Source organism: Thunnus albacares, chromosome 14 (assembly GCF_914725855.1).
Source record: "Thunnus albacares chromosome 14, fThuAlb1.1, whole genome shotgun sequence".
NCBI classification, from domain to species: domain Eukaryota; kingdom Metazoa; phylum Chordata; class Actinopteri; order Scombriformes; family Scombridae; genus Thunnus; species Thunnus albacares.
The window spans coordinates 24,707,401-24,733,583 of NC_058119.1; the positions used below are offsets into that span (position 1 = coordinate 24,707,401).

General features: G+C 39.1%; 1 protein-coding gene across 2 annotated transcripts in view; it reads right to left on the reverse strand.

Moving 5' to 3' along the window:
* The window catches only part of bean1 (brain expressed, associated with NEDD4, 1), a 52,088-nt gene that overhangs the window by 15,906 nt on the left and 9,999 nt on the right, over positions 1–26,183 (reverse strand). For both annotated transcript variants that reach the window (XM_044372003.1, XM_044372005.1), the window contains 2 exons: positions 3,891–4,094; positions 2,339–2,480 (listed from right to left, as the gene is read on the reverse strand). In XM_044372003.1, coding sequence (XP_044227938.1) covers positions 2,339–2,480; positions 3,891–4,094 — 346 coding nt within the window. The remainder of the gene's footprint in view (positions 1–2,338; positions 2,481–3,890; positions 4,095–26,183) is intronic.

The window sequence follows — 26,183 nt, forward strand, 5'->3', positions numbered from 1 at the left end:
AGCATGAATCAGGGTCCATGTGAAACATTTCCAACACTGCGCCGAATCAATTGAGGCCTCAAAGAATATGAGCTATGTGTAATAATTTCCCCACGGGGATCAATAAAGTACTTCTAATAACATGGCTGGTGAGTGAAGAAAATAAAAATCAATATCAATTCAAGCCTTCTGTGTAGACACTGTTGATGAATATGAAACTGGGCATGAATAATAAAGTAGAAAAACAAATGAAATTGAGCAATAAGTGCAATAAGAAATATCTGATTCTTGATAAAAAGTCGAAGATACAAGCTTATATACATAAAAACTCAAAAAGAGAACTTCACAATGACTCCCAAGGAGCACTTTAGCAAGAAACATCCACTTCTTGTGGCGGATATTGAGAAGGAATTTTAATATATGTGCCGTGTATGAAAATGCACCTTAGACAAGCAGACAGTGAGGGACAGACAGCTGTCTTCTTCCCAGTCGAGCCAACCTGGTTTTATGATTGTTGCCATAGAGACAGCGCTAAAGTAAACAATCTTATAGCGATGTTGTGACTGGGGACGTGGTGTCCTGGGCGCTGCCTGAATAACTGAGTGTGGTTCAGCTCTTTTCCTTCAGATTTGCTGCAGTATTTCACTGGGTCCAAACCGGCACTTTGAATTGTAACTGCCGTGTCCTCGGTCGATCGAGTTTGTGTTTGTCAATAAATCTTTTTGCATAAGACATCCATATCTCCTGGAGTTTCTGAATTGACGATCTCAGTGTTTCTATAACAGCTATAATCAATTTTTTTTATTAACAATGTATCGAATGACAAAGTGTAATGTCAGAGTTGTTGTTCGTAGTGATGAACCTACAGAGAATTATCAGCCACTCCGCGGCTCCTCTCGGCTTTACGGAGATTCATAGTTTCAGCTCATTGTTTAACTGTCGACTTTCAGAGAAAAAGCTCTAAACACCCACTTTACACAAACAGACACAATTAGCAACGAGCTGGTGAACATAGCGGAGCATTTAGCAGCTAAATAGCCAGATATTTCTCTCAGGAGCTGGTGGAGACCAAACACAGAGCTAAAAGAGAGTGAGTATTGGACTTACATTCACCAGGTGGACAGAAACACGACTACACATGTGTGATGATGTTGCTTCTTATCTGCTAGATGTGTAATTAAATGACTTTTTGCTAACAAGTTCACCATATCTACTTAAAAAGGTTAATATATGACAGTGATGTGTTGTTTCTGCTGCCCCCAAAAATCAGATTAAAGCTTAAAGTTCTATTGCTGAGCTGAATCTCAATGTTACGCTTCTAGGAACCTGATAAAATAGTCAAAAGGTTAAATTTCTCTTCTTTAGATTTATGACTCAATGTCAGATCAATTCATAGACTAAATTTGCTGCAACTGTGTGTGTGTGAGTGAAAGTCAGATACAGTCGTCTACGTGAGTCAGTAATGAACCTTCTCTTTAATGAAGAAATGAAAAAAGTAAAAAGGAAGAGATAAGATAACTATCTATACTCAAATCGATTAATTTAGGTGAAGTGTGAGTGAGTGTTTCTAAGGCAGAGGAAGGAGAAGGAGACTACAGCACACACACACACACACACACACACACACACACACACACACACACACACACACTGCAGGGGAGGGATGTATGTGAATTATTAAAGTTGCCAATTAGACCAGCTGACATTTGGATCAAAAACACCATGACATTGGCCTTTAGCGAGCTCTTTCTCTCCCTCACACACACACACACACACACACACACACACACACACACACACACACACAGAACAGTGGGGGACATGAGCAGAACGGTCAGTTACATTTTAGATTTGACATTTGACATAATTGGCAGAAGGAGGAGTGGTCCGCTTGCTTGTTTTTACCAACATACTGTAGCTTGCGGAGGATGAGAAAAGGTTTGAGATTTCAATTTGATTCAATTTTAATTCATTCTCTGAATGTTTTAGCTCACCAGAACGTCAACAATTGTCCAATATCAACACTGCCTCCTCTGGGACCCATTTCAGATTTGACCATAAAGTAAATACCTGCAAGGCAACTGCAATTAAAAGTAGATCCAAGAGTCATCTTGCATTTTAGTTTGTGTTCTGTGCAGGTGGAAATTGTTTTCTGTGCCTGAATACTAAAAACCTAAACCAGGAAAACCAGTAATGTACTCAGTTACAATTCTCAAAATGATGATGTACTTAGTTTCCATTTAGAATATATTCTCAAAGGGTATAGCAACTTTATATTCGACATTATCTGTGTCACATTTGTTGCCTTTTCCTTACAAAACAACGTTGTGAGTACTTATGAATTCACACCAGCGCTTACCGTGGAGGTGAGTCGGGATACAAGCTGTTGACCTGTGACAGAGTGTCTCTGTAAGAGTCAAAGTCTAAACCAGGAGGAAAGTCTTCTAAGCAGGTAGATCTCAGTTCTCCTACTGAACCTCCATAAGAAAAACCATCCGGACCTGCAGAGACAGAGACATGCAGCTCAAGTCCTGTTTGAATGGAACTTTAATCATCTAAGAAAATCCAGTAACATTAGAATAAGTGGGGTAATAGACTGTGATGTTTATCTTTTACACATCTGTCATCTACATACAAAGATGCAACAAGATAACTTGCATTTATTTATAGTCTATATACATTCCTAAAGGGTTTTTTTTTTCCTTAAAAGCAAGTTACGTGCATGAAGGTGTAGTGAATTTCAGACTTATATGAGCAACAGAAAAGCCTCCACATAAGAAATATCTAATATGTATGTATATATATATGAGAATATATGTATAAATGGGTGCCTGAAATTTTCCAGAAATCTTATTATCATATGATCTTTGTATTTACATTGTGTTACTTTTATATGCTACAACATGATGTATCTTTAATAACTTCGTTTTTCTCATTTTAAAACGACTTCCTGTTCTGATGACTTGTAATGACTTCAATAGTTCCATCAAAGAAGAAAAACAACCTGACACATGAGTGAAGAATTAATAACTTTGTTTCTGTGGTTCATTTATGACTTTGTTCAGTGTGTTGCTGTAACACTAAATAACTATCTTTGAAGTCTGACAAAAAAAAAAAAAAAAATTCTCAGTTTCAGGTAATTTTTCTCATTATATCGAGAAAAGTGTCCCTCAAAAAAAAAAAGTAGTGCTGCTGCTGAAATGAGTGCACCTGAATGTTTGAATGAAGTGAATTGATCTGAACTCTAGGACTGGGCATCTAACTGGGGCAACTAATGATTATTTTCATTATCAATTAATTTGCTGATTATTTTCTCAACTAATCATTAATCTTTGTATCAAATGTCAGAAAGTAGAAAAAAATGTTATAATTTCTTAAAGCTTAGAGCTTAAATGTCTCATTTAGTCCAATCAACAGTCCAAAATCCAAAGATACTCAGTTTATTATCATTTATGACACTGAAAAGCTTTGATTTTCCACATGTTAGCAGCTGCAACACCTGGATGTTTACATTTTTGCTTTAAAAAATGTCTAAAACCATTTTTAAATTATCAAAATAGTTGCAGATTTCTGACAACTGACTAATAGATAAACCGACTAATCGTTGCAGCTAGTTAAGTCTTACTTTCTTTTAGGGATAAGAAATGTTGAAATTCTGCTCTAAACAACCTTTCTCGTTATAATGAGATACTTTTTCATTATAACAAGAAAAATGTAAGACATTATTTTGACTACGGATGGTTGTGCTCTGTCACAGAGATGCTACACTCAAAGGTCAAGATGACAATATCTGAAAGACTGTCATTGCTCAGGGGAAGACATGTTTTACCTGCTCACTTAATTGTTAATAATTAGTTAGCTAGTTGCTCAGTTTGTCAGTGGGTGTGTTCGAGAATCAGTCACAGACTGACCGTAGCTTGCTCGGAGGTGCGGGTTTCTCAGTCGACTGTCTTTGCGCAGGCTGCCCACGATGATGGTGATGCAGGAGAGGAAGAGGACCAGACCTATAACAATCCCCGCCACCACCAGCGGAGACACCAGGAGAGACGCCTCCCCTCCTGACTCCCTCTCACTCCTGCAGTCTGGGTACTCCCCATGGCTCTGGTTGGAGCTCACTGCAGGGAGAGAGAGAGAGAGAGAGAGAGAGAGATGGAGGAGGTCATGTGTGTGTATGAGTTTCATGCATGTACGGTGAGGTCATGTTATACTATAACTGCTGCCTTCTTGCTCCGCACACATCGTGACTCCCTCCTTATTCTCTCTCCTTCCTCTTCTCTTTTTCCCATCTTTTCAGCTCTCTCTCTCTCTCTCTCTCTCTCTCTCTCTCCCTGAGGACTTATTCCATTTCAGTGCGTGACAGATAATTAGAGCTAGAGTCTACACACACACACACACACACACACACACACACACACACAAACACACACACACTGTCTCCCTCTCAGTCATCATCATCATTAGATTACAGAACTGTTCCTGTTCCTCTCCATTTCTGTTTAATGTCTCATCTCTCTGTTTGCTCTGCTTGTCCACCCCTCTGCCTGTTTGTCTGTCTCACTGCCTGTCACTCTGAACACACGAGAGAGGAAGCGACCATCTATTTTTTTTTCTTTCTTTTGCTGATTGTTCGCATTGCAACCAAAAGTAATGATCTAATGCTAATATTCCTGCTCTCTGTAGCCTTTTGTAAGTGTTTTCTAACATCCTTTATTCTTTATTTGGATCCTATTAACTTCTTGGTGTCCGCAACAATAAAAGAATCAGTGATTTAAAGTCACATTCGTCAATAAAACATGAAAAAGCAAAACAAGCCAAATATATAAAGATTAGAAAATAAGTGAAATAACTCTGAAAAAAGGTGGAAAATACAAAACATAAAAGCTGCATGGAGTTGCATTTTTCATTTTCATGTCATCTGATTTGCTTGAGTTTTAAAAAATACTAAAGGAGGATGTGCATCATTGATGTGGCAAACAGTTAATCCTACATTTTGTCAGTCTTGTTGGCAACACAAAACGAAGGTAGCGTCAGCATCAAAGACATCTGACCTGTGTTTTTGTGGCGACAACTCAGTGCTGTCAGAACTCAAAAGTAAAGCAGAAATGTCATAAACATGTTCAAAATTACTTTAAAATATTACTTACTATAATTTTGTTTTAATCATTAGCCAGTAGAAATGAAAAGCAGAAGCTTCAGTAAATTAAAGGATCTGGTTCCTTCAATCATAAACATGCTTTCTGTTGTTTTTTTTTCTCTCTTTCTGTCTATCACAGCTCCGGATATAAAGCAGCAGAAACAATCAAAGTCTATAAATGATTTACACTCAAAATATCATTTTCATTTCAGTCTCTGTGCCTCTCTATTGCTCATTCCTCGTCTCTGTCCCCTCTTGAATGTCTGCGTCTGTAATTCTGTTGTCTACAGTAATTTGGTTTCACACAGACTCCCGAGAAGAGGAAAATGTTCTCTCACCCCAAACGATTCCCAGCAGACCTCTCTGGTCTCTCAGTAACGTCTCCCCCCGCTCACACACTTCTTTGTCTCCTCTTTCTCCCTCTCCTAACATGATTTTCTCTTCATTTCGCTTCTCGTCTCTTCCTCATAAACTCCATTTTGTCTCGTTCTCTCCGGAGAGAACTCACAAGGAAATCTATAATTAAATAGATTTAAATTCACATAAACCTTCCTCCACTGTAACACTAAGACAAACACACACACACACACACACACACACACACACACACACACACACACACACACACACACACACACACACACACAAAGCAACAGACAAACTCAAAGTCTAATAATCTTTGTAGCTCCAATACAAATTTTAAGCAACTTTCCTCAAAAAAAAAAGGAAATTTAAAATGTGCATTTCATCAACAAATGTTACAAAAGTATGCAGAAAGAAATAAGAGAAAAGCACATAAATAAAAGATTTGTGTAATTTCCAAGTAATTGTAAATTATGTTATTTTCATGTCTTAATTTGTTTTTTCCTGGTAGTTTAACATCTACAGACATTTCTGCTCATTTTAGGCCATATGGTGAGGAAACTAAACACCAGCAGACTCCATCACGCCATGATGTATCTTTACTTTACTGATTCGCCAACTTTTCTACCAAAACTTAACTTCTACTTTTGAGTTTTAGTCAAATTTAGAGGTTATAAATTTGAGAATATTGACCAATTTTACTCAGATTTTGTTTTGCAGATATTTTTTTCTCATTATGAACAAGAACTTTGTGACTGTGCGATATTATCCTATTAAAAATCATTGATCACTAGTAATATAATGTGGTTTAAAATGACCTTGATTGTAGTATTGCTATCACATCGCATTACAATGTTATTGAAATGTATGATTAGCTTTTGAAGCATCTAATCTTTGCTAAACTATATTCAGATAGTTTAACAAGGCTTATCAGGCTGTCATATAGTCATGAGTCCGGTTACAGTGAAGAGCAACAAAAACCTTTAACACTGACAGTAACATGTGATCAGTGCACACATGGGATGTTTGACTGCTTGTTCGCTCCATCTGTCACTGCATTATGTCAGTAATGTACGATCTGTGTCTTTGATTAACATGGGAATGATCAAAACTTCAGTAATGTAGTCGTAATGACGTCAGAGGTTGCAGTTCATCTCCTCTTTCATCTCTCCTGTTGCAGCTCTTCAAACTGAAACTTTGCCTTGATTGAAACTTTTCATTGCAGTAAACAAAAAATAAAGACACATCAGGCACATTAAAAGGCAATAAATAAGCTTCAACTGAGCTAATATGAACCACGGGATTATGAGCTGGCTTTTTTTTGTAACACACTCTAGTATATGATGTAGGAGGTGGGTGTATGTTCAACAGTAAGCTTTAGTGACAAGCTGCCAAAGTGAATTACCACTGTTGCTGTTTCATTATATATGAACATATAGCATACACCCTCTCACACACAGCAGTAACCGAGTGTCATAGAGGTCTCTGCGTGTGTGTGTTTCTCGTGCAGAAGATCCTGCACGCACGAGCTCTGCTGAAGCGCCTTCGAGCAAGACACTGGCGGTATCGTTATTATCCGATTCACGCTGGCTCCAAAGATTTTCTTGGCTGAAATAAATTCCCAGCTTCTCTCTCTCGAAATAGTTGGTACATTTTTTTTTTTTCCAAAAGTTAATGGTCTGAATAATTAATTTGGCTTCTCCTAATGTGTGTTTGGTAGCGACCTGGCATCTCAGCCAACACACTCCACCCTGGCGCTTGCTGGTTTGTCATCTCTCCATGCCTATTTACCGAAATCACTGTTTTTCTGGCTTGCCAAGATTTAAAATGTGATGCCACACCCATAACCATGTGTTGTACAGTCTCCAGTCTCTTCCAACTTCAGATGCTCTGCGCTCACCTTTGTTACATAATGAATGTTGAAAAAGAAACAAGTAAAGCGTGACACCATCGTGTACAGAAGATTTAAAACATTCTCTAGTGTTGGATGTCTTGTTCATTTGCACTGATTTTTTTCATGGGATCGGCATGTAGGCCTAATTCTGTAAATTCTAAATTTCTACTGTAGATCTCTTGAGCTACAATACCTAGAGTCACCAAAACACACAAATGGACACATACACACACATATACAGACACACATAGAGACACACACACACTCACACACACATAAACAGAATTTCTCTCTTCTTTCTCTGCTTTCTCTGCTCCAGCTGGGTATGGTACCCTCAGGGATTTGAAATATAACACTATCAACATTTATTATAATCTTTCTCCTCTGTCTCTTCCTCACTCGCCCCAAATTATTGCATTGCTGCTTTCTGTCTAAACTCGTACCCCTCACTATCCACCTGCTAAATTCTCTTCCTTGGTTTTGAATTATATGGAGACAGCAAAAAAGAAATTTGCCGGGCGGCTTTGTCCAGTGGCCTCACAAGACTATGAGTCAATACAACGTGTTGCTACGCAGAAGCTCATTTTTTGAGTGTAGGCATGACATAGTGAGAAAGGAGGTAGCATTAACTACACAATGATTAAAAATAAAAACAAATAAAGCTAAAAATTTAAGTACTGACCTTTCATTGTGACTTACTGACTGTAATATCTCCTCTTTCTTTTATAGCAGTTAGATCACATCTCTTTTAAAGATCACTACACCTTATTTACTAGTAAACAACCACCATGTTTACACAGTAAACAGAAGCACTGATTTGATACTTTCTGACAATGAATCAGAGCAATTTTGTATATCTGATCTAATGGCTTTGAACTTTACAAGCAAGTCTTAAATTAGCATAAATTATGTTTAAACAATATAAATACAACTTTTTTTCCCCCCATTTTGGCAAGCACTATGACAAATCAATTAAAAATAATCAATTGTACACATCAGGTTTTGGCAGTCCCTGCATATTAAAGAGCAAAGCCTTCTTTTATGTTCATAGTGCATAAGGAGAAAAAAAAAATTGTGGGGGTAGAAAAGATGAGTTTTACTCCACAGAAAACATTGGGCTGCATGTGTGTGTGATCATGCTGGCGCCTATGAGATTACATAATATCCAGTAATAAATCCATGAGTGTGAGGGCATATCACATACATACATAAACAAGATTTTACTACTCTGAAAATGTATCAAAGCAGCAATCATCCTAAGGTAAACAGAATAATGATTCTCTTATGTTACAAATTATACAATAATATGACAAATGTGCCCAGGCACATACAGCACAGTGTGTTGCAGCAAAGTCGAGCAAGAATCAGTTTTTCTGCAGGACAACGCTGCATTTTTTTTTAGTGAGTACTCCTGCTGTGCCAACATTCAGCTTCCTCATTCATTGAAATAAATGGAGGAGCTGCATTTTGTTGATGCAGTGCTAATTGCATTCTGAAAGCAGCCTTTTTTTTCTCTGGGAGTTGCCAAGAGAAATATGGAATAAAGTTAATTGAAGTAGAGGTATGCAATAGACCTTGAGGGGAAAATTTGTCCAACAAAAATATAAATTGCATTGGCTCACAAACAAGAAGTAAATTAAACGACCAATACGTTGTTTGACCGTGTGCGCTCCAGAACGATACATGGAGTTAACGTTAGGAGACAATTGTAGGTACAGATTTTAAAAAACTGTCCACTGTTAGGTGATACCATCCACCCAACCAACCAGTCACCCCTACATGAGGAAATTTGTTAACTTATACAGACATCACATAACTATATGTCGTTTTTTGGTGCCTGACATTACGACTATTGCGTCTCCTCACAAAATAAGTCCTTTTAGTTTAACAAGTAGAGCATTTAGTTTAGAGTTTTCTTCAGCATGATGTCAAAATGAATCAGGAGCATTAAGGAAAATAAATTTACAGAGTATTGTGTTCATAAATTAATCTTTAGGGTATATTTTGTTATAAAAATGGCGTCTGTTAGACTTCAAAGGCACCACAAGAAAACAAAATTAACTGTCAAAGGTCAAACTATGTATGTGTGTGTGTGTTTGTGTGTGTGTCCATCCAGACCAGGGAGTCACTAACAGTCATTTATTTTTAGGTGTCAGAAGCTATAAAGGTTAAGAGCCTGTGATATTGACTGCTGCTGCGTACGCTGCATCACTTTGTACATTAGCTGCATACATTATACAGAAGCATCAAGCGGCCACTCAGATTCAATCTGACAGCTTGTCATTATGAGTTACAACCACCTTCTCTTCAATATGAAATATACCATAGCACGGGCTGACTGGACATCCACGGACATCGAAGCAGAAAGAGTTCTTTCTGGCAGGATGTTCGATAAAGTATGACAACAAACTCAACTCAAGCCAACGGTGGCATCAACGCTGATGTTCAGTGAGAGTAAACTAGGAGTAACAGGAGTCTTAAAGGACCATACCAATACTTTTCCACAGCTCACTTCCCTTTACAGCAGCATCAGTAAATAGTCTGTGCTATAACAGGAAACAGCACTGGGTACTGACGGATGAAGTGAAAGCTCCTGGAACAGCCTCCGAAGGAAGAATTTCAGTATAAAAGCTTGCTTAAGTCACAGCTAACAGTCTATAACCAATCAAAGCAGATACTCTATATCTAACTAAACTAAAAGCTATCAGAAAAGTACTCAAACGGTTATAGCTAGTTAATAGTTAGTCAAAATCAAAGCTCATAGAGGTCTGAAAATCAGGCTAATCTGTTGCTGAAACTTGAAAAGGGAAAATATTAGCAGCTCACTTAATTTCACTTACTCATTTAATTAGCTGATAGAATTGGAGCTAATGCTGATAGCTCACTTAAAGGTCCAACGTGTAGAATTTAGTGGAACAGACTTGAAAGAAAGGGAATATAATATTCATAAGTATGTTTTAATTAGTGTATAATCACCAGAAAATAAGAATCATTGTGTTTTCATTACCTTAGAATGAGCCCTTTATATCTACATAGGGAGTGGGTCCACTATGTTGCACCGCCATGTTTCTACAGTAGCCCAGAATGGACAAACACTGGCTCTAGAGAGGGTCTTTTACCTTTTTCACAAGTTTTGCGGCCACCGTAGGTTCTCCTATACACTTGGAAGGGGGGTGGGGGTGTTCAGTTGGTCGCCATCTGCAACCTCACCACTAGATGCCACTAAATCCTACATACTGGTCCTTTCAGTCAAAGCTGCCAGTCTAGTAGCAAACTAAAGTCAAAGCTGACAGTATATCTAGCTAACACAGAGCTAACAGTCTAATACCTCATTAAAGTCAAACTGTACATGCAGTTTGTTTTATTTTTTGTCAAAGTTTAACTATGACGGCATAGTGATGATTTTTGATCAATTCATAAAAAACAAGCTTTTCTCATAATTTATAGCACAGTCATGGTGCTACAGTAAATGACGACAATGGCAGCAAGGTCTTGAAGACCTTCAATTGTCATTCATCTGTCATCCATCTATCTCCTGTATCCTTCTTCCTCTCTCTACCACTTTTACATCTCTCCCTTCATCCCTCCATCTCTCCAGCTCTTTACATTCCTTCAGGCTGCACTTCAGTAGATGTGGACCGTTCTGAGCAACCCAACAAACCACTACACACTTTCCTCTTTTGATAGCTGACAGCTGGAGTGCTATCCTCCCACACACACACACACACACACACACACACACACACACACACACACACACACAAACATCCCTCCTGAGACTTCAGCTTCTTCTCCAAGGTCAGGACACTCTTCAGGCTCTGTTTGTACACTGGGTTAGTCATTAAGAATTATCTGCATAGTAGAAACCAAAGCAAAATAAAACAGTGAGCTGTTATGTGAGCATAAACAAACAAATAAAATATTAAATAACGGCAGATCAATGAAGAAAACAACTCAGAGAAGAACAAACAAATCAAATACACAGCAGGAACTGGTTTCATTGTACACCACATTTATACTCAGTGATTTATACCAGCTTTGTTGTATATTTTCATGTTTCCTCCCTGCACAAACTAGGCTGTTCAGTTTGATCTTAACATGTTTGCTCTTTTCTTTCCTCTTTGCTCTTTGCTCCAAGTAGATACATAAATCTGTTGAACTGGGGATTGCCTCAGAGCAATTGTCCAATTGGCAGTGAGTACAATTTGAAAAATTACACTGTAATTACTACAGACATTATTAGCGATATTTAACTTTTTGTTGTTTTTGTTGAGTAACTGTCACTAATTGTTATATTACAAGAAATGTTTACTGTATGCAAATAATGGTGCAAAAATAAATTGTGCAAAAGTAGAAGTGCTATTTTAAACAGGCCCAGGCGGTGTGTGTGTGTGTGTGTGTGTGTGTGTGTGTGTGTGTGTGTGTGTGGATAAAATAAAACAAAGCAAAAACAGTAACTTTTTCTTTCTAAACAGAATCTCTCAGTATTTTCGGGTGAAAATGTGGTGAATACAGTTTGTGTACTTTTATGAGGTGACTTATTATCCAAGTCTCTGCATGTTTAATGAAACTCATTTAAATGAGCCCAATCAAATCCTAAAACACTGTAATCAGCTAATGGACAACATTTATCACATTTGACCCGGAGGGCTAATTAAGCCAGTTGCACGTAACAGTCAGTGTCAATGCAGCTAGACCAGGATGCTCATTAGGATGCATTAACATCGTTGTTATTATCTGACCACACAGCTGGATTTTTAAGCCAATCAATCCTAAGTGATATTGAAACATCTCCCCCCCTGAGTGCAGTCATTTCCCAAATAAAACACATCCTTTTCATAATTCCTGAAAAGGAAAGGAAAGAAGGATGTCTGAAATTATTTGAAATAGCAGCAGTAGAAAGAACAAACATTTCTTGCACATTTTGGAGATGGATGGATATACAGTATTGTTCTCCATTGGTTGAATGTTTAATTTCTCTTTCTCCTGTTTTGTTCTCTAATGGCCCTCAGCGGTGTTACAGCAACAAACCCATGAAACGATTTTACATTGATGAACCTCTTAAAACACATCTGTGGTTATCTGTGATGATGGGGTTTAACAAAAGAGAAGTTTGACTGTTATGGACACCCATTATGTTGTATAATCTTTATATTTACTGCTCAATAAGATTTAAATATGTAATTATATGTTTAATTGTTGCTCTAAAACTGGGTTGTTCATAGTCAAAGGTGCCAGAATAAATCTACGACTTTCATATTCATCTTACCATTTGATTTCTAAAAAATAATGTTGATTAAGGGATGTCAGGTTACTGTTAAATGCATGTTCTACAGGTGCATATCCAAAGTTATTTAAGTGATTTTTTTAAATAGATATGAAGGCTTAGTGTCTGATTGGCCTGCAGGTCTGGTTGACTGGTTTGTTTTATCTGACATGAGGCCAAGAACTTTTATGTATCACACATTGTTGCTTTGCTAAACACAATATGCTGGACAGAACGCCATGAATCAAAAAAAAAAAAACTGCTGTGAAGAGCGGTTTTTTCTGCATTCAAGTATGAAAAGTTGGCACTGAATAACTTTAAGTCCTCCAAATTCTTTCAGTTCATTGTTTGGTGGAATTGAGATGATTTAAAGTGTGCTCTACTGCAGAGTTTTTCTATCCAGCACTTTAAGGACACCGGCTGTTCTCTCTCCTGAGTCACGACTGTAGCTTCTCCCTGTTTTCTGTTACAAACTGAAAACCCTTCAGACTGCGACTTGCACCTGACCCGTACTGGATTTGCATCAATTAGCACAGGCACTAATTAACCTCTCAGCAGGTGTTGTTATTGTGCCAAAATAATATTAAACTTACTGTACTTGTTTAAAATTACAACAGACAGAAGGGATTTATTTCAGATTATTTTTTGACTGGTTTTAAGCCTCCAGGATGCTCCAGGAGGAGAGCTATTTTTACTGCACTTTTGTAAAAACAATTATTGTGGTTCTTGTTTTCTCTGCAAATCTGCAATTTAATTCATGTGGAAGGGCTTCTTTCCTACTATTACTACGCCTCTTTTATAAGTTGCTCTGAAGAAGAGTGTCAAAATCAAAATGACAGCTTAAAAAGAGCAAACCATTAATGCCATAATCATCATTCCTCAGGTCTAGAGAGTGTGTATGTGTGTGAATAAGAATATACCCAGTGTGTGTGTTGTCAGCATCAGAGTGCGTTGATAACAACGCAGGAGGATGACCTCCAGTCTCTGAACCTCTTGGGATGCGAGAGATATTCCGCTGCTTGCAGAAACACTGTTGTTCCTCTTATTCTGACACGTGAGCAGTCTGAAAACTAAAAATATCCCTTTCAGAAAGACTCAAGTAAAACATCACTGTTTCTATTGAATATGCAGGGATAAAGGGAAAAAGCAAGTGTACCTGTGTGTGCAGGGAAGGACGCAACTGCTGCAGCAATGAAATGAAGAAAAATATTAGAAGTTTGCAATGCCACAAATGAGGTAAAATCACATTAAAAATATCACCTTAAAAATAAGAAAATAAGCCAAGATTCAGATTTTTACCTATGTCAAAGGATCCATAAAGGCTGCAGTAGGTTTTACAGTAAAGGATGCACAGTATCTTTATTTGCAGAAGATGTCCAGCAGTCGTGGCTGTGACATAAAGTGACAGATGTTATCTCCTCACTTGTGCAGTGTCCTGGAAAAAGCTTCAACCTTCCTACCGCCTGGTCAAAGGACAACAAGAGGCTCAAAGAGAACGTGTCTCTCTCACACGCACAACCCCCCCCCCCTGTCTCTCTCTCTTTCCCCTCTGTCATCGCTGTCTCGCTGTTCTTTCCTTCCTTGTCTCTCTGTGATCCTTCCTGTTGTTCTATTGAACAGATACCAGGAGGAGTTTGGTGTTGGTGGAAGGAGGACATTGGCCATTAAACCATCATGTCGCATTACCACTGGAGCAGGGAAAGGAGGAGGAGGAGACGGAGGAGAAAAAGAGGAGGAGGCCCTGAAAACATCTTTGATGATGAATAGAGAGCCGAAGTCATGACGTCAATGCAATCTCTCATTTAGCGTTTCTTTCATCTGCCTTTCTGAGCAAATGAAGTGTCTTCCTGTAGTTTCTCTACTCAGCATCCACTACAGCAGCTGTTATCAGAAATTTAAACCTTTTTTGTGCTATTTTAACAAAGTTACAACTTTTCCATTGTGCGCATCGTTTTACAAACATGTCTGAACTAGCCGCAATCCCTCCACTCACTCATGTCTCCTCTACTGTGTCGAACCAATACGTTTAGACCGCAAGGACTTATGGGATGTTCATTTAAAAAAACATAAATACTGAATAAACAACAATATTAGATCACTGATGGGTGTGGTTGGGTTCTCTGCTGCACCTGTAAACACACCCGACAGTGATGTCACACAGTCCAGTCATACACGTCACTGCAGCAAGGTAAAAAGTTAAAGCACTGGGGGTCAACAAAAGCAAGATTTTAATGGGATTTTAAATTGCTGTTTAAAGAAGCAGCTAGCTAAACCCTCCAAAATTCAAAACATCAAATCCCTTAAGCAAATCCATGTCTACCAATCCGAAAAAACTAATCCTACGACCCTTTCAGACATGAACCTCGTTATATAAATGAAAAACGAAACACGGCATGTGATCAAACAGGAATTAAGTAAGAGATTCGGTTTATCTGTCAAACTTTGTTAAAATAGGCAGCACAATTTTCAAATAATAAAATGTAATGATAATGAAATTGACAAGAAAATGTATTCATTGTGGGAAGTAGGGGTGAACTTCATGCACAAGATAAGTTTTAAAATGCAACACTGATCCAACCTGTGAGATAAAAAAACACACTCTCCTTCCTTTATATCAATACTTCTCAGCTTACAGATGTTTTCCAACGACACCACTGCTTCTTCTTGTGCACCAGTTGCCAAATAATGTGCGAGCATTATTATATCTCTTCCTGTAAATATCCTGTCGTGTCTGAATTAAGCAGTAAGGAACATTTGAGTAACGGACACTTATTAAAAAGCTATTAGTTTAACAGTAGATGAAGCCAGCGACATGAAAAGGACTCTATAGTCCACTCTGTAATGCCAGCCTTTAACATCTACTTAAGCTAATTATTGATTTTTAGGGCATAATTAAAAAGCAATGCATGAGGAAACTCTGTTACAGTGATAAGAGACTATTTGCATTAAGTTACTATCCCCTCTGTAGTGTCATTTGTAGTGAGTTGTCCAGCAGTGAGCTGATTGTGGCCGTCCAACAACAGCACAGGGGAGCATCAATAATACTGGAAAGCATAAAGAAATAAAAGGTTTTTACCGTTCTAAATTTAGGAGAGAAAATACATGTGTAGATAATTGTTTAAATGCAGGCATGTTCACTGTTTGTTTGTGCGAAGACTGTGGTTGAGGTCTGATGCCGCTTCAAGGTTGACAGCTCAACGAGACGACTGACAGGAGCGGCGGTGAGAATCGAGGGAAGATGAGGAGGGCGAGAAGAGCGTAACACTTTGCTGACTCAAGGCAAAAAGTTGCATACCGTAGACTAAAAATGACAAGTGGGGATTTCATGTTGACTGGCAGCGATTACATCTCTGAATTAGTAAACGTGTCTTGGTGACTGCGTATGTGATGATGGTTTTCCGCACAGTTTGAATGTGTGAATGAATGTGTCTGTTTGGATATAACCATCCAATGAGCTGCAAAGATCCTTTGACAGCAAAACCTCAAAGTAAACTGGCTTCCATATACAATGTAGGTTAACCAGTATAGCTATATTATAATATTATTACATTACAGTGGTATTCTAAGTATAATAGTGCATTCATTCTAAATGTAACACAAACACATCAGTATTAAATTAAGACGTGTATTAGATGACATAGTATGTGGGTCACAAAACATCACTGTGTGTATGAATATGGGTCAGAATACATCATACATCCCCTTAATCTCTCTCCCTCTCTCTTTCTCGCTCTCTTTCCCATGTGGGATAGATGGCAGAGAGACAGATTATCACACCCTGCTGGCCCACATTCCTGCCTTCCCCTCGTTTAATCATCCACCCCTTTTTATTCACTCGTTCAGCTCCTACCATCCCTTGTTGTTGTTTTTGTCATCACTTGTTTGGATCATTCATTTCCACGAAAAAAAAAAAACCCTGATCAAGCCTAATTCTGATGATTCTCATAAATTATGGGAATTATGATTCAGAGGAATTAGGTTTTTGGTACAGTGTTGTCACATTTGTAGAGGTTTGAATACAACATGACGTTATTTGATTTTGTTCTGGCTCTCCTTTCATTTTTATATCTGCATTGATAGCAATAACACAAAATGGATTCATACTTACCCTCTGGGATACATACATAGATACAGAGCGATAAATGATGTTGATTAAGCTTTCATCACTGATCACTAAAAACATTTCCTAAGAGACAAATTGTTTTCAATGAATGAATGAATGGTATCTCACATCCAGATTTATCCAGACTGAGGAATGATTTTGTTGAGACCAAGCGGCGAGTATGACGTCTTCAGGCTGAAGCCAATGAGGACGTGCGATGCCACCGATGGCGGCTAGATACTGGCTCTAAAAAAATCTCTGGTTCCAGTTTACTCCCAGTTTACTCAAAAAGCATCAACTTCTCTCTATTAATACTAAGTCAATATTTGTTTTCAATTGCTAAATTGTGTGAACAGTGTGCCTGTGGTCATTATTGCTCCATTAATAAGATTTGAAGACTTCCTGTAGCTTTGATGTCTGCCGTATGGGTGTTGATTGGCAGCAGTGATTGACAGATCGCCTGTCTGCTGCTCTCCCTGCCTCCTGGACTCCTACTGAGTCGGACTATTGTCGCAATATTTCGGTACTTGAATATGATACCTGCCCTGTTTGCACAATTTATCTAAAGAGGCTAACATTAGCCCAAGTGTGCACCAGTCAGTGTTATCAGTTATCAATAACCTGCGCTCCTTATTTGGAAGGTCCTGGACTTCAAACTGGCTCAAATACAAACCCATGCATGACGACATACTTTGCTATGTCCATCTTTGTATGGTTGAGACAAATTGCAGTTAATACTAGAGGGAAATTATAGAGGGAGGAGGTTTTCTGGTGCATTACTTTGGGTACAAAATTCAAAACCTGTCTGGGTTGTTTGACATCAGCAAATTAACAGTTTTTGGAAAGTTTGCTGTGCTAAATGTTGACAGAAAAGTTGACTAGAACATACTTTAATTCAGTCAGGGTCACATCTCTATCAATGGGCCTGAGCAATCTGGTTAGATGAGAGAGGGTCAGGACCAATCAATATCTTCAATTTCATCATGGTGAAGCCCCTGCGTATATGCTAAGTCCTTGCTAAAGAAAAATGTCTCATCTTTTAATTCTTTACACGTTATTAAGATGGATCTAGAGCTGTTAAAAGACAACTCTGATAGAGATATAGGCTAGCAGTTTCCCCCTGCTTCCATTGTTTGTGCTAAGCTACTCTAAACATGTCACAGAACTACCTTTGTGTTGAAAGCACAAAGAGTAAAATCATATCAATCTTTTCATCTAGCTCCAGGTGAGAAAGCAAGTTAAAGTATTCCCCGAAATGTGAGAGTATTGGGACAAATATTGGCATTATGTTGTAGAGAAAATATTGCTTCAATGACAAATGTTATTAAATGTCCTCTGCTGAAAGTCTTCAGGCGGATTTGAACTGATTCCTTGTTAGTTAGTTAGTTCATATACTTGCAGCTGTTTGACAAAAAATTAATGAAAATGTTTTAATAAGCAGGTGCATTGGAGGCCTGGGAGGTTTACTGGATGTCCTGTGGTCTGGTTGTGTCAATGCAGTGAGTTAGAGAAAAACCCATATAAATAAATTATGTCTAAAAATGTGTATTTATATCTTAAAAAATGCAAATATAGATCACATAAACTCAGTGTGACTCTGTGGTGGAAACCAAAGTGAAAATAAATCCCGGCAATGACTGCCGTATATCCTTCTGTGATTGGTCAGTGATCTCTGTAAATCCAGCTTTGATTGATCAATAAACACTGCAGATCAAGTTATGATTGGTTTGATTGGTGAATGAGCTCATAGATTCGACCCTGACTGGTCGGGGAACACTTTAAATCCAGCTATGATTGGTCAATCAAGAGTTCAGCACTACAGAAAATGTAACATTTGATCCATCTACTGTCCCCCCCCCACACACACTTTATTGTTGGCTATGTGCACCCACACATGCACACACTTGACCATTTCCACTGAGGCCATCTGGTGAAATTCAGGAAATGAGCTCTGATTACTTTTTTTCACTGGAGAGTGTGTGGCTCAGATGTATTTGGGGACAATGACTAATTTCCTGTTGCCATCACACCTCACGACAAGTCACAACACAACACTTGTCATCTCTTGCTCTTCTTGTCCTTCTCACCTCACAGAAAACTGCTGCCAAGATGGGTGAGAATATACTTTTTTTTTTTCTTTCATCTAATGAAGTAGCAAATTTGATACGGATTCATGGTTTTGAATATTCAACAGCTGAGTGCCAATGAGCACTTTCCCTGAATCTGTCTGCTATAAAACTCTGACAACTGGAAAAAATAATCTTTGACTAAATGTTGAAAAAGCAATATACAGTTTTTTTCATTTTTGTCATTTCACGGCACTGTTCACACTGCCGCCTCACTAGAAGAAGCGCCCTTGTCTGCCTTTTCTGTAAGTGGCATTTTTATTTGATTGACAGGTGTCTCAGCCTGTCACATTCAGCTAAAGTGGTCAGAGTTGCTTGTCCCTTCATCTTCTTTGAGGTTTCACCTTGTTGCTGTAGTTTCCTTGCCCAAAACAACTGATAAGATGGCGAAAAGCGGTAAACCCACAATCCAGACTCCACAGTGTCTATTCGGAAATCTATGAGTGACATCACAGACACAGTATCTGTTTTTACCCATTTCTACTGTACTACACATTTCTGCCTTCTGTCTGATGCATGAAAAGATGTGAGCTGTTCTTGGATGCATGCAGGGATAAACAACACCATCCTTGAAAAAACACAGCCTCTGTAGTTAGTACAATGTCCTTATAAGTTACCTCTATTTAAAGGTGCAGTGTGTAGAATTTTGTGGCATCCAGCGGAACGAACTATAATATTCATAAGCATGTTTACTTAGTGTATAATCACCTGAAAATAAGAATCATTGTGTTTTTGTTACCTTAGAATGAGCCCTTTATATTTATATAGGGAGCAGGTCCTCTTCCACGGAGACCGCCATGTTGCACCGCCATGTTTCTACAGTAGACAAGCAAGGACAAACCAAACACTGGCTCTAAAGAGGGCCTTTCATGTTATTTGCAAGCCACCATAGGTTTTTTAACACGCTTGGAAGGGGGGTGGGTATGTTCAGTTGGTTGCAATCTGCCACCTCACCACTAGATGCCACTAAACCCTACACACTGGTCCTTTAAGTCAAAGCTGCCAATCTAGTAGCAAACTAAAGTCAAACAACAGTATATCTAGCTAACACAAAGCTAACTGTCTAATACCTAGTTAAAGTCAAACTGCACATGCAGTTTCCTGTGTTTTATTTTCTTATTTACTTAGTCATCTGTTCACGTCTCCTCTGTGGGACCTTTGTCTGATGACTTTCCACTTACACAATCATTTCTCTAACCACATCGCCACCTCTCTGACCTGACAAGACAGTTAAAAGCTGTGAGATTGTTCTGACGTTTTAAAAAAAAGAAAGTGTTAGGGGCAGAGATGTCCACTGAGAGTTTGACATGCAGTCACATGCCCAACTGGGGCAAGTTTAATCTCAGTAAACCAACACAACAATTTCACACAAGACATCATGGCATGGTGAGAATTCAACTTGGAGCAGCCTTAGGGCGTTTTCAAACCTGCCTTGTTTAGTCTGGTTGAAACAGACATGTTTGATTTGTTTTCTCCCACTTGGTGTGATCGAGTTGAGCAGATCTGAACACAGCCATCCTACTCAAGGATGAACAAAAACAAAGCAAGTTTGAACTAAACAGCTTCTGTAGCCAGGTACGCTTTGCTTAGTGGGATACAGGTGAGTTGACGTGAAATCAACAGTTGCTAGCAGCTAACTGGAGAATGAATCGAGATCCAACTTGGACTAATGCAACTAAGTATGTTGCATTTGGCCAGAGGAGCTTCTTCAGGACCTTCTTCTTGAATTTTACTGTGTGAAAAGAAACCGAAACAATGGAAAAATGCACCAAATTTACCAACTAATCTCTGATTCGGACCAGAGTAAACAAACTTTAGATTTGGAAACGCTCTTAGAAACTGTTTATCAAGATATCAAAATATATTGCTATATTTTCTTTCAATCACAGTATCATACTATAAATCATGTTAAACCTAGTCTGTTTCAAATCAGGAACCTGTGGCCTGCCAGACGGTCTTGTACAAACCTCACCCAAAAAAACAGACAGGATCCCCCACACACGACCTCTCAGACTAATTTGTTGAAAATCTGTCTCTGTCTGCCAACATACCAGACAATCTGCCCGACAGACAGTGTTTCTATCCGTTTTTTTTTCTGACAGGACGCTGAAGGAGGATTACACCCAATCCAGTGAGTGCTGGTGGCTCAGTGGCAACTGGAACAGTCGGATAAATAAAAGCCAAAATAGTCATAACATCATATCACAGAAGCCCATTTCAGACAGACCTCTCCCTTTTGAATTACAAGACTGTGATCTCTTTCTTTCCCTGACCCTCCTTGCCTCACACTCTGTCTGAGTCTCTCTTTCTTTGTCTCTCTATGTGTGATTCCCTGTGCGGCTCTCGGCCTTTTTGCTCATCTCTTTCCCTCCCTCTCTCTCAGAAGTGCTGTGTAGGGGATAACGATGGGCAAGAAAAGCATGGAGGAAAGGCAGAGGAGATGATGAAATAGAGGAGGAGAGGGGAGGAAGAGGTGGTGTTTAATCATGTTAAAACAGCTCCAGCACACACCCGTCTGTGCAGCCTTTTTTGCCTCTGCATGCGCAAACACACACATATTTATGGATCGCACATTTTGCATAACATGTTGTAAACTGTATGTCATGAAATTATTGGGATCGCAATATTGTAAACAGCCAATTTTTCCATCCATCCATCCTTACAACTAATAAACAGTTGTGAGCTATTCAGTTACACCCTCTATCCCTTATATATTAATTTGATTATACATAGTAAATTTCACTTTTTTTACGTGTAAAGTGGGAGGAGGGGGAGACTTCAAGTGTGGTCACCTTAGGGCACCACACTGTGCTGATCCAGGCCTGCATCCATCTATTCATTCAGCATGTTGACATTGAACAGCAGAGCCAATACATCCATTTCAAAATGACAGAGCTAATGAACTAAGGAGCAGGATGCAGCTTGGACTGTCTGAGTGTACTGAAGTCAAAAGGATCCGGCGTTAGTCAATATTGGCACCAAAGACATTAGCAAAGACATTTACCCTTCACTTCTCCTTCCTCTCCCCTCCCTCCCACTCTCTCCCTTTTTTCTTATTCTTTCAGTCGTTCCAAGTCACCTCCCTCAATTTCTCTCTCCGCTCTTCTCCTTTAACCCACTTCCCCTTGAGAGTGCCGCTGTTTCCTCCCGACACCCATTCCGCTTCGTATACCTTTCTCCTGTCCACTGCTTCCCTTCCTCTTCTCATCTGTATCACATCCATCCTTTTCTTTTTGTTTCACCCCATAATTCATCACCTCTCTCCCTCTGTCAGGTGTTATAGATAGATAGATAGATAGATAGATAGATGGATAGATAGATAGTACAAAACACTTTTCCCCTGCTACTTGTTTTCCTCACTCTGTCTTTCACGCACACACACACACACACTTGACCACCTGTGGTGTGTATTAATTGTCTATGGGCCCTGATGGGGGGTTAGTGAGGTGGAACAGCCTTGGTATTTGCTGACCTGCCAGGCCGTGAAATCTCTCTGCGTATGCACACGCCTCATATCCATTTAAATAGATTTAAATAAACAACCTTACACTGTGACTAGATTGGACGAGAGCACGGACGGACGGACGGATGGACGGACAAGGAGAGATAGTTGGATGAGATAGAGGGTAAAATGCCGTTAAATGCAGTTTTTCCTCCCATTTCCATAAAGCATAGGAATGTGATGATTGATGGCTCGGTGGCGAGGAGGCGAGGCATCGTGGTGCAGCGCTGATAGATGGATAGATGATGTGTGCAGCGAGGGGGAACAGAAGGAGATTCCATTTCAGATCTGCCCTCATCTGATGCACGCTCACAGCGGAGCTCTAATATGTAGATTGTGTTTAGCCTTTATCTTTTGCAGTGAGAAGCTGGGGCGTGGGCAGACACACATGACCAAACTCTCACATGTCCTTTAAGTTATCACTTATGCACATACACACATTTGTTTAACTATTTAACGCAGTCATCTGTAACTTTTATGACACTGACACATCTATATTGCTCACGGTCATGACTGAGTTTTGAGAGATCAGATATTAGAATATTACATCTCATGATAATAGTTGTGTTTGTTTGTTTTGGACTAATCTTTCCAGCGTTTTAGCAGCAATTTGGCCAATAACGCTGTATAACACATGCTAGACAGTGTCTTAACAAAGTAGAAATACTTTTCAGCTTTTCAAATTCACTCTGTAATTATGTTTACCGACTGTGTGACCCTCTCTTCCAAATATGAAGACAGATGTGGAAGTTTATGCTGGCAGTTGAGGACTTCATGCCCTTCTCAGGGGCACAGCAACAGCAGCAACCCTCAGGCACAAACAGCTGCCATGTGGCACATGTCAGCCTCCATTACACACTGCAAAAACACCCAAAGGTGGGTCAGGATAAAGTTTTCAAAACCTTTGATTGTATGGGAAAAGTTGACTGACTTTTTAAGCTTCAGCCTTGCTTTGCTTCTTTCATATGTGGCAGCTGCAGCTGTATTCTCCTACTGGTGGTCAGTGAGCATTATCATCTGTTGAGTGCCTTGCATCAGTAAATGTTTTAAAGAAGGGAGGTAAAAGTGTTAGTGATAATTGTAAATGATAACTGATTTGAAAAAACATGGAAACATGGGGAAAACACTGGACGTATGGAGCTCCAAACATTACAAACATGGGTAAAGCATTTCTCTAAAAATATTTTTTTTAAAAAAGGTTTCAGCTCAGGTTTCCATGCTGAAATGTGTACATCACTATGAGAAACACATTTAAAGGAAAGATATATTACATTTTAGTGTGGGATCTTACTGTACATGATATCCACAAGGATAACCTCACCTTACTACCAAACTTTCTTCCATTCCAACTGTACTTTTACCTTTACCCATTTTTATGTTTAAGACGTGGGAGTCGTTGTTTTGCATGTCACAAGTTTAAAATTTTGTCCATAAAGTCTAAAGTCCTGAACTTTTGGTTTTGGATTCTGAACAAGTCATACTGTGCTTTTCACCAAATTTAAAACTGACTAATGATACTGTGGCTCCTGCAGATACATACCCTCAATACCAGGATGAACACCTTACAGCGGTCCATTTTATTCATATAGCCCAAAATCACAAACCACAAGTTTGCCTCAAAGGACTTTACAATGTGTAAAAACTTACAACACACTTTATTCTTAGGCCCTTGCATCAGATAACCACTTTGCAACATCCTAGCAAGCACCTACAACACCAAAGCAAGCACCTAGCAACACCATAGCAACCAACAAAAAACCCATACAACCACTTAAAAAACCCATGGCAACCACCTCATTGCTTTGTAAACATGGAGGATGATTAGTAGAATATAAAATTAATATAAATCATGAATGCTTTCTAAAAGTTATCTTAAAACAATCTTTTCCAGATTGCTTTATTATTTCTTTATATTTTCCAACATGGTCTGACGTCATTTCCAAACTTGATCTCACATGGTTGGACTCTGGAACAAGTCTTTTCATAGGACTACATAGAGCTGTGTAAAATGTCAACCTGTACAATACACCACATGGAGAAATACCTTATTTATAGAGCTGCCCATCCCAAAGCTTTTTATCTGTCTCTTCGCTCTGTTCCTTTATTCATCATTCTATTTCTTTTCCTGGGAGGGGAGCACTGTTGGTGGAGGTCTAAACGCCCTGGAGCAGCTGGAGGGATTTCAGGTGTCAAGGGAGGGAGAGAAAGAGTCAGAAACGGATATGAATAATAGATCAGAGAGGGAAAGAGAAAGTGGGAAAGGGAATGAGGTAGACATAAAAGGTGAGAGATGGAGAGAAGTCAATAGAGAGAAAGAGAAAGAGATATAAAAGGGGGTGTCAAAGGGACAGAGAGTCCGACAGGGAGGAAGCAGAGAGATGCATGGACCCGAGAAAGAGGAAGGAAGTAGGATAGACAGTTTTCTTGGAGGGCAACCATGACAGAAAAACACATCTATAAAAGTCATGCATCTGTCCATCCATCCATCTGTCTATCTATCTGTTCATCCATCCAATCATCCATCCATCTGTTCCCCTGTCCTCCTGTCTCTTCCCTGCCTCCAGTGTGGTCAGGAGTTGTTGCATAAGACAGCGATTCATCTTTTATTGAGATGGGAAGCTTCTATAAATATGTCTACCTTGTTCTCTGGAGTTTAAAAGCTCAACCTGCCTGTAATCCAGCTAAAAATAACAGAGGATACCCATGACAACAACAACAAATCCAAATGTACTGTACAGTAGAAGCACACAGGACACAACTTCTGTTCTTTCCTGAATTATTTCAGGACTGAAAGTGTTTTTGTTGACAATAAATCATATATTTTTTAGGTCTTCCTTAAGAGGCTGTGCTCATTTACTGACAAGAGTTAAAAATGACTTACTTATATATAGAACCCCAATATTGACTGATTTTAAAAGCCAGTGCCAACATTCTTGTTTTGAAGCTGCCAGTTTGCCTTACATGTGTTGATATTCATTAGCTTAAATGAATTTCAATTGAGTGTATGTGCTTTCCCTCAGAATTTACTGGAAGTTTTCAGATCTTCAGGGACTCTGTGGCCCCATTTACACCTTGCATTAAAATACATTTTTGGTGATCAGATTGCAATCGGATAGTGCTTGACCACATGAAAGACACATTGAGGATGGATTGTGATCCAGTCAGCCAAACCACCTCCAAAGATGGTCAGGGACACATTGTGACCACATTGAACATGAGTGTAAATGCAATTTTGTTGTGAATCCACATACAATTACGTGGGCGGAAATACGTAATCGTGTGCAACTGCCGCAAGAAAGCTATGGCTATTCAAGACACTTGGATGGAGTCAAGATCATGGATGCATAAAGAGAACTGGATACAGCGTTGGAGATGGAGCCCTGTTCATTCCTATGAAAGATGCTCAGTGGCACATGAAGTCAAAAAACCTACATCCCGCTCTAAAAAAACTACCCAGATGAAAACATACTGCACACACTCTATGGAACCCATGCACCAATAGAGCATGCTCACTAGAGACTTCTGCTGGCTGAGATGGCTAACTTCCGGTTAAGCCCTCCGGCTAACTTGAATGGGGATAAAACAGTTCAGTTGTGTGGCTTTTCTAGACTTTTGAAATGTGATCGGACTGAACGGATCAAATTCTGATTGTGGGGGTTTGTGACGCTTAAAAAATGTATCTACTGTTTTACAGCTGCTCCTTTACCCATGATTGTGTGCAGGAAAATGCTTTTTGGGCCCCTAACGGACATGGAAGTTGTAATTACATGGTTTGGCCACTATGTCAAATTGACTTCAAAGCCTGGCGCTGTTCCTG